General features: G+C 35.6%; 1 protein-coding gene across 1 annotated transcript in view; it reads right to left on the bottom strand.

The window, feature by feature from the left end:
• LOC136851904 (pantetheinase-like) overlaps positions 1-8013 on the bottom strand; it is an 8262-nt gene extending 249 nt beyond the window's left edge. Inside the window, exons 1-6 of the mRNA XM_067126260.1 lie at positions 7672-8013; positions 6602-6754; positions 2393-2598; positions 1399-1504; positions 984-1095; positions 1-707 (exon numbers count right to left, since the gene is read on the bottom strand). The exon at positions 1-707 is cut by the window's left edge and continues 249 nt beyond it. Coding sequence (XP_066982361.1) covers positions 1-707; positions 984-1095; positions 1399-1504; positions 2393-2598; positions 6602-6754; positions 7672-7977 — 1590 coding nt within the window. The 5' untranslated portion in view covers positions 7978-8013. The remainder of the gene's footprint in view (positions 708-983; positions 1096-1398; positions 1505-2392; positions 2599-6601; positions 6755-7671) is intronic.
• Positions 8014-10000: the final 1987 nt, after the last annotated feature.

A 10000-nucleotide genomic window follows, 5' to 3' on the forward strand; every position in this document is an offset into this window, starting at 1 on the left:
ACGGTCACCGAATGTTCCAGAGAGTGAATATGCCCTGAATGCTGAGTCAGGAACGTATGCTTTCTCAAAATGGCCACAACTGGCAATGGTTTCATTGAGGCAAAGTACTACCCCGCAGTCCTGCACGTACGTGAGATAGAGGTTATGGGCGTGTCCCACTATACCGCTGTAGGCGATGAGCATGTAAACAATATCTTCAGGTTCTTCAGCAGGGTATTCGTAAGTCACATTGCAGCACAGGTTGTCCTCATGGCAAAGCTCCTGGAAAGCAACGACACCTGGGGAGGTTCTCTCTAAGATGACGTTATTGTAACGGCTGAGGTTCTCATGCTTAAATTTATGCTCCATGTTCTGGTTTGTATTTTGTTTATGTATCTTTTCTTCATTCACCATTAACTCCATTGCATTTGATTGTCTCTCTTCCATCTGTGTTCGGCCCAACAAAGGCAAATCGTCAAAAGCTTTATAATTGAAAACGTCAAAGTCACTTGGCTGATGCGTTTTTGCAGATGGCAGCGCCGACTTCGTTTTCACTTTTCCCACTATGAGCTTGGTGCCTGAAGAAGCATCGTAGGTATAATACTCAGGTTCAGAATACACACCTCTGAAGATCCCTGCCCCCAAAAACCCACCTGGAGGGTCATATATGTTGGCCGCAACGAGATTTACATTGTTCCCTTGACTGAAACCCTTCCAGACCTGGGGAGCTGAGAGGAAGAAAGTTGACGAAATAATTTTGTGCATAAGTCGTTGCAATGTAAACAATAACTGTTTTTCAAACTATTGTATTGATTGCATTTTGTCACACAATCGTTGTTTTTCAAACTTTTGCTGTTGAGAGCATTTTGTCACTTTCGTTGCAGGAGACATGTTAGCGCGATAATGATCTCCCAGTACAGATGAATCACGTGTTCAATATATATATATTTATATATATGCGTGTGTGTGTTTGTGTTTGTGTGTATGCGTGTATTTATGCGTACCTGCTAGAGATGGGAGTTGATCCATCCAAGCTGTACTCAGAAGGGCATCTCGTACTCCTAGGTTGTAGATATTGCTAACAGCTGGATCTTCGTAGATTATATCAAAACAAATCTGAAGAGATAATCATTTCTAACTCTGTACTTGCGTGAGTTGATGCGCACGCATACGTCTATGGAATTTGATATCTTAAAGATAATTGCTTGAATAATGCTATGTATGAATTAAATTATATACATATATACATTTATATGTATATATATACATATATATATATATATATATATATATATATATATATATATATATATATATTTCACAAAAGAGAGTGTATTTGTCACACTTACTAAATATTTCATAATGTATTTCACTTTATTTACTGAGTAAAAATCAAGAGTAATTGTTCCCAGTTCTCACCAACAACGTAAATGTTACACCAAACGAGGTCTGGAAGGTAGCAGCTGAGTCGGGTTCTGTTCCTGGGGTGAACACGGGCTCCACAAATAGGTGCTTCTTTCGGTACCTGAGACGTACTTGAACACTGTAGCCTACAAAGTCCACTTCTTTTCTCATGTTTTTGGTTATCTTCAAGCTAATTCTCTCTCTCTCTCTCTCTCTCTCTCTCTCTCTCTCTCTCTCTCTCTCAGTTCAGTTATTGTCTGAGTATCAAAGAGATGGTTATTAACAAATCAATAATAAAATTTCGAGTAACCGGTAAAATGCAATGAAATGTGTTTTTTAAAAGTAAAAAAAACATGCTTCAACGAACTAAATCAAGTCTTAATACTGGTTTATTTCAAGCATTAAAAGTGGAAACAGGAATATCTGTAAATAAGTAAACAAAGTGTTAAAGTAAAAATGTAATACAAGGAAAGTATGGATACAAATGCTACAGTAATACATTTATATATAACATGCACAACAGACGATATCAACGCTGATGTAAATTGCAAAACCCCTTACAGACACTCATTCATTCTTATTAATAGCTACTATTCTTCTTAAAGCACCACTTATAAATTGAAAGGAAATAATATCTAAATGAATCACCAGCTAGGAAACCTTTCTTGTGATAGCGCAATCAACCACAATGACCAAGGATTAAGTCAGAAGACCTCTGTAGCATTCATCGCACGAAAGTAAATGATGTCTATTGAGAAACTCAATGGGGTCTTTTCCTTAATTGTCAGTTACATTGACCTACATTGACCACCCTGTGCTGCTGCACACTGTATGATATAGAACTTTCAAATGACTTCCAATGAACGTGAATGAAAGTAGTAATTTCTAGGTTTATGAATAGACAGTATTAGGATAAATGAAAAATAAAGTAAATAATCAAATACTGAATGAAAATCTAGAACGAAGCATAACTGGCTAAAAGATAAAGTCGCTTGCACTTTTTCATTACCTGGCCACAACAGCTCCGGCATCGTCGAAAACCACCTGGGAATTATAGAATTTGCAGCCAGAGAGGACACTGGATGCATTGCCATTCTGGCTAAATGGGAGGTCTTCATCACCAAAGGCAATCTCAGAGCAGTTTGACTGTTCGGCAAGGTCCACCACGAGGTATATGCCACTTTCCATCGCTGCACAACTGAGTTCTTTCATGATCTTTAATGGGAACGATAAGATAATATAGATATGGTGGAAAAAATGTACATTGACCCACTGAGACGCAGCACTGCTCTTTATCTTACAAGCACGCCTGCGCTTTGTATATTAACGTTCTTCCTTTCCATTACCTGTTTACTCCAACTATTCAGCAGCTTCTAAGTCTTACGCTCCTACTTCTCACTCCTAAGACTTATGAATTATATAGTCTTCTTATAGTAATCCTTCAATTATCTGGGTTAATAGAGCCAAGGGTCCGTTGGATAATGGCGAAATCCGAATAATAGTTAGTAAAAAAAATCTAAGGGAGTTCAAGGGCAACTCTGTACCCTTCCTCACCTAACCTTGTCAATACCACGTACAGTAACTATAAACACTCAGTATGCTTATAAACAACAACCATCACACTTTAAACTGAAGACTTTATCCAAAAGACAATTATCTACCCTTTTTCCCCATATTTGTAACAAAACATATTGCAAAAATACTTTGAATAAAAAATGCAACACCCTTCTTTTTCTCTCCCTAGTAAATGACACGGTTCAGTAGGCAGGTGGCCTACATGTGCTTACCCACAGCCTACCATGGATTTATGATCATTATTGTATTTTCATGCAGCAACTTCCTAAACATTTGTTACCATATTGTACACCATACACGAGATAAAAAAGCTGTATTAAAAATAAAATGGTAATGGTAATGAAACTGTTATTCTGCTGACAGAATCCATTTGTACTGTATTATGATACTGGTGTATTATCATCGCAATATGTATGAAAAAAAACTATTGTCCCGCCATTTATAATGTTTACATTCTCAGAATCAGCTGATTGAGGCTACTATCAGAAGAATTAGGAAAATAATTTTTTACTTGCTGAAAGAAACGGTTGTATTAATGGAATTATAATTTTTATTTTTGTGCATAAATGTAAAATGAGTATACAAAGGTAAACTAACATACTTTATTTTAAAGTAAAATCCCGCAAACTTGAAAAACGCCTGCTCCCTGATTCGTTTGTTTAGTGATGTAACAATACCTCAGTTCCTCTCTCTCTCTCTCTCTCTCTCTCTCTCTCTCTCTCTCTCTCTCTCTGTGTGTGTGTACTGGATATCAGTACTGTCCATATCCTTTAATGAAATATGAAATACTGTGTCAAAAACTTAAAAATGCGAAACTAAAACTGCAGGAAGTTCACGACGCCATCGAATGAGTGTGTGCATATGTACTTATGTGTTGCTATATTTTTTTTTTTGCTTTGTTTGATTTACTGTACCGTTTTCATTACAAGTTTAGTTGACTCTAAGTATGATTTTCAAAAATATCATAACAGTATACGAGAGAAAATTTTATCAATGCTGATATCTCATCTCTAACCACCGTAAAAATATTTAAAATACAAATTCCATAATATGTAGGCAAGAGAACGCCAAATAGGATATAGCAAGTTTACCCACACCATGTAATAAGTATGTACGTAAATTATTTTTTTTTTTTTGCTTTGCTTGATTTAATGTACCATATTTCATTACAAATTTAATTGATATTAAGTATGATTATCACTCATATCATAACAGTACACAAGAGCATATTTTAACACTGTTGATATTTTATCTCATCTCTCTCTCTCTCTCTCTCTCTCTCTCTCTCTCTGTGCACAAGATTGTGTTTATCTTTTGGTTTGAAAGAATAAAAATGCGGAAATGCAGTAGAAATACAAACGAGAATAATCTAGCATAAAATATAAATAAAAAGTGGGTGTTGCTTTACTTAGACTTCAGTTACTTGTTCTCTCTCTCTCTCTCTCTCTCTCTCTCTCTCTGTACTGTACGTATCTTTAACAAAATGTGAATTACTATATTATAAACAAAAACATGAAACCAAACAAGCTCTATCAATACTGCTCTACCTAGGCCACTTCACCCATACAACACTGCATACCCATCCACCCCCAGCCATAGAAACTGTTCCCCAGCTCCACCTACCTTCCAAAACAATAACTCTGAGCCTTCCTCTACCCAGCCTTACTACCCCGCCTCTCCGATAGCGCCAATCAATCTGACCCACCCCACCATGGAGACTTCTTGAGTCCTCCCTCACTCCCCAAAACTCTTTCCCAGTCAGTCTGAGCATCAGCAGTATTACCAACAATTTCTTGAGTCTGCGCAGCATTACCAGCCATCGGAAAGTAGCTTTTTTAATTCTTTTATATATACATATATATACATATATTTATTATATATATATATACATATATATACATATATATATATATATATATATATATATATATATATATATATATATATATATATATATATATATATACATACATATATATAAACCTCAAAAGTCCCTTAAAAGGTGAAGATGATGCCAGCTGCACTTCAAAGTACATGGCATGTATACAATTGCATTTGTATAAGTGCTGTATGTGAGTACATTATGCATACTCATGATTGAATGTATACAATGACCTTTACTTATTTCAAGAACTGGGAAATACTAGCTATCCGGGCTAACGAAATTCAGTACATTTAGTACTGCAACATTCCAACCAACATTTGCCATAGACACAGGATTAAGTCTCGAAAGCAATCGGCGGCTTCTGAAAATATTTATACATCGGAGTGATTTCTGAAAACTGTGCGTTATTTGATTGTAAATTTTCATTCACATGAAGCTCGGCATGGTCAATAGGATTATATAAATGAAATATTATTTGGTGATTTATTGTTAAATATTTGTTATTTGTCGCTGCGTCAAGCCGAGGGTATTTTTCACTCGTACAAATGAGTAAAAACTTCGATTTTCCAAAATAAAGTTCAGTGTTTAATATACATTGTATCTGTATCATTTTCGATGTTATTTTTGGAGAAAACCTTATACTTTGTCGCAATGAATGCTTCAAAAAAGACTTTAAAAAATACTTTATTGTAAATTTTTAATTCTCATTCCTCTGCTTACAATTTCTGTTAATGTTTTTATCCATTGTTTAGATAATACTGACTAAATATTGTGTATTGCAGATAAAATTGTAAAATATGAAGTCTCCATTTTATGTTACTCAGATACTGTGTCAATTCATATGACAAGTCAGCATTCTTTTAATTTAATCTCCACTTCTTTAAGATCAAGACTCTAGCTTTCCCATCAAGTTCAATTAATCATGTCCCTTTACATGATTTTCTCCTCTGTGAGTCTTCGGCTGGGTGAAGGCTCGACTACGTCCTTCACGTCGCCTTGTGCATGGTAAAAATGGAGTAATGGTAATGAGAATAATCAATGAAGTAGAAATGTAAGAAGAAGCATGAAGAGAATAGGGGAGAGAAGGAAGGAAAAACTAATCTGAAACCTAACTGCCTGTTACAAAACCTGAAAACACAGCTACTGTAATTGACAGGGTGTTCCGTACTTTTATTCTTGAAATATTGTGGAAAATTTAAAAAATTTTTCCGTAAATATTTCAAAGCATGAAGAATGGGACTATCTTAAGTCCAGTTTCCTACAACTCCTACTTGTCGAACAGTGAATCAAATAACGTGACGGAAAAAGTATAAAAAACAATTTTTTAAAATCATACTGAAACCTCAGTAAGAAAGCAGACATTTTCAAGTTCTGAAAAATCCATAAAAATTAATTAATTAGACACCACAGCAAACAGAAATTCACGCCTTTATATGTACAAGTAATCAATAGAAGAAATTAAATTTCGTAAGTGCCCACTGCATCTGATCGACGGGTTTGTGTCAAGTTCTAGTCATAAGACGATTGCATACAAACACCGATAGATCTGAATACTTTAATTCTATCTCTCTATCAAAGGAAAGAAATGCCTCTATAGGTCCAGAGTAGCACTACTAACTGATATCGGCTGGAAAACATTTATCCTCGTGCAAAGTCAGTCTGAGAATCTTCGAGAACCGGTGGAACATTATTGCGAATTGCGAATTGCAGTTGCAATGAACTTTGTATAACTCTTTCCAAACAATTAAAACTCCTTACTTTGCTTGAATTCTTGACGTCGCCATATTCACAGGGTACCTCCTTGTCCTCTGGATCCGGAACGATCTGAGTTTGAGCCAGAAAGGTTCCCCAGGTGAAACCGAGATTCAGACTGGTTAAGCCATATTCTGGGAACACGATGATTTGGGCGCCCTGGGTCAAATATGAAAAAAAAGATAAATGTGGAGACTAACGCTTAGGTATCTCAATTCAGACTATCCTTCAAAAGTTTCACTAATTTCGTTTTTCTTTATATGAAATACCTTTCACCTTCAAGCATCAATACCAGCAAAAACATATCATTGGTAAAGGCTGGGATTTATAACACTAATCACCCAACACAAAGTTGGGAATTGCAATCAAAGACACGAAAATCCTAAGTGATTAATAAGTGGCAAAAGTTTCAATGAAAGTAGAGTAAAAGACTATGAATGATACATCAGGAACGTCTTGACAGTTAAGGAAGTTATTTCGAAAGAAATAACACGCAAGCGTTAAATATTTACATAAATAAATTGAAAGGGTCTCAAAGATTTTGTGACAATTTTTCAATTACAAATTCGCAGAACTCGGATAATATACAGGGTTATATATAAAATTAACAATAATAATACTATAAACACTTTGATTTTATAGAAGTGTAGAAAGTTGTGAACCCCTCTTGAAACTAACCTCTCCTTCATTTGGGAAGGAAAATACTATGGACCCAGAGAGCAAAAGAAAGGTTTCTCATGTTCCTGTAATAGTTATAACATCGAAAATATTCCCTCATTCCTTTTGTTTATTTGTGAGAGGATGTCTCATATCCGTTTATTTTCTGAAGGCGGGGGTTGGGGTACGATTGTTAGTATATTTGCTAACAAATCCTATTGACAAAAAAATTTACGAATAAATAACTTGTGGGAACAGACCAACTAACTTGGCATATTCACAGCAGAGCTTCTTTTGAACACGTTATCAGGTCTTGTTTATTTTCCCATTGTCTTTCTTTATGTTTACGCAACATCAGTATCAAAGATAACAAAAAGCAGATTCGTTTTAGATAATAGAGACGGTAAAACAATACTTGCCATGTCTCTGGCCTCTCCAGCATACTGAATAAATGCTCTCGCATTTTCCTCCAGTACAGCCAGACCTCCCGCAGAGAGATCATCATACGGGGCATATTGTAATGCTGCTGCCGTGTATTCCACCTCCGTTTCTGCTGTCGTGTCTTTGTGGACAAACTCTTTCGCCGTTTCCCCCTTTCGATGCGCTTTTAGAGTTGACTGGAAGTCATATTTATGTTTTCTACCAGTCTTTCCATCATCTTGTCTTGCCACGACAAGACATGACAGAAGAAGATTTATGATTATGTATGAAAAGCTCAGCTTCATATTTGGTAACAAACTGATGTTTAGCCTTATTCACTCCCAGTATTAATAAGGCTTTTATCAGTGGTGAATATGACAGCAGGCCGTCAGATGGGAGAAACCTCTCAACTCACTATGTTTGGCAGATTATCCAAGAAAAAAAAAAAAATTAACAGATATATCTTGTAGATATTATTCATATTGTATATATAATATACTATGTATATATATATATATATATATATATATATATATATATATATATATATATATATATATATATATATATATATATATATATATATAACATTCTGTTGGTCCAAACTCATTCTGTTGGTCCACAAGCTGAAAGCTCCTTGGTCTTACCAGGTAAATATTTCTCCCCATGTGACTAGTATTTTAAGAGAGATCTTAAACAAGATATAAACAAATTCTCCCTCTCTCCCTCCCTCGCACACACACACACACACACACATACGCACGCGCACAATGGACGCATGCATTCACACACACATATGTGTGTGTGTGTGGGTGTGTGTGAGAGAGAGAGAGAGTGTCTCTAGGTATGCATGCATTGTCTTCATATCTGGAAAGCTGTCAGCAAAATTTTAGGGCATTGCGAAAGTTCCTCAAGAAATGGAAGTGCCAAATGTATGAGTAACGTGTTGTTTTCATCACTATATACCCACAGTTTTCACTATGCCTATATAACTATCGTAGATATATTAATTATAATCAAGAATCTGAAAGGCGTCCATATGCAGGCTCGTATTGAGTTCCGAAATGATCAAAAGTCCACTGATCCATTCTTTAACTCAATTACTATTAATGTTCGCAAACATGACATCCAAAGTGCTCTTGTAATGAGCGAGACCCGTGTGATTCATTGCCACAATATAGATGATTCTATTCATGAAGGAATGCGCATCTATAATCATACTTGAAGTTTTTAGACGAATTTATATTGCTGAGTTTGTTTCTTTAACTAAAAGTTAGCTGGTCGGAAAACTGAAAGCTTTTATATATTTTAAATCTGGAAAGAAAAATAAAATGATGATCGAGGGAGCAAGAGTAGTGCCTATCCCAAAAAGAGGTAGATAAACCAATTTCTAAAAGGAAAGTCACAGGAAAAATCAGAGCAACAGGAGGACAGTGGAGGTCACTGGGAAATTGCCAGTCATTATGGAGTAAATATTAAATGCAGTGTCCTGAAATATATTATTTTTTTTCTAATATGGCGTAACCGGTTAGACATCAGTCAGACTACATACGCAGAGGGTGAACTTAAATACAAACACTGACACTTGAATGATGAATATGTAAATAAACAAATGTAAAATTATCGTGGGAATATAAGTGATGCGTCCTTGAAACGTTACTGTATTTGCCACAAAGCTTTTGGGTACAGCATTAGAATTTTTTAAAGATCAGCAAGGTTAAAGCATTAATTCTTAAAATGGATTTGTTTCATATCTACGAACATGTCCTCAGGGCAAAAGAAGTAAAGACAAGATCCACTTATGAGATGGATGATGCGATGCCTATGGGATTCTCAGGCTCTTAGCTTTCTTAAATACGATACACTAAGAGAGATGGAGAAGGAGAACTTTTGCATTTGAAGTTAGATTTACTGCAACATTCACATTTAATTCTATTTAATTTAATACGTTAAAGGAAGAGAGAGAGAGAGAGAGAGAGAGAGAGAGAGAGAGAGATGGTTGTCGAGTCTCACTTTCCACCTTCCTAATTAAACTTTTAGTCTTTGCATCATGTAAAAAACGCACCAAAAGAGAAACATTCACAGAGAGAGAGAGAGAGAGAGAGAGAGAGAGAGAGAGAGAGAGAGAGAGAAGTTATTGCAGTTGACACAAGTTTTGCCCAAAAGATAAAACTGTTACATCTTTATCTAAACCTTGAAAGTTCCTGAGAATCAGGAAAGAATGATGAAATTATTATATCTTTTCGGGACGACGTGAGAATTTCCCTGATGTGCATGCCCGATGTTTTAAATTTTACAACATCAAGACGCAATTACTCACACAGTTAC

This window comes from Macrobrachium rosenbergii, chromosome 24, assembly GCF_040412425.1.
Source record: "Macrobrachium rosenbergii isolate ZJJX-2024 chromosome 24, ASM4041242v1, whole genome shotgun sequence".
NCBI lineage: Eukaryota > Metazoa > Arthropoda > Malacostraca > Decapoda > Palaemonidae > Macrobrachium > Macrobrachium rosenbergii.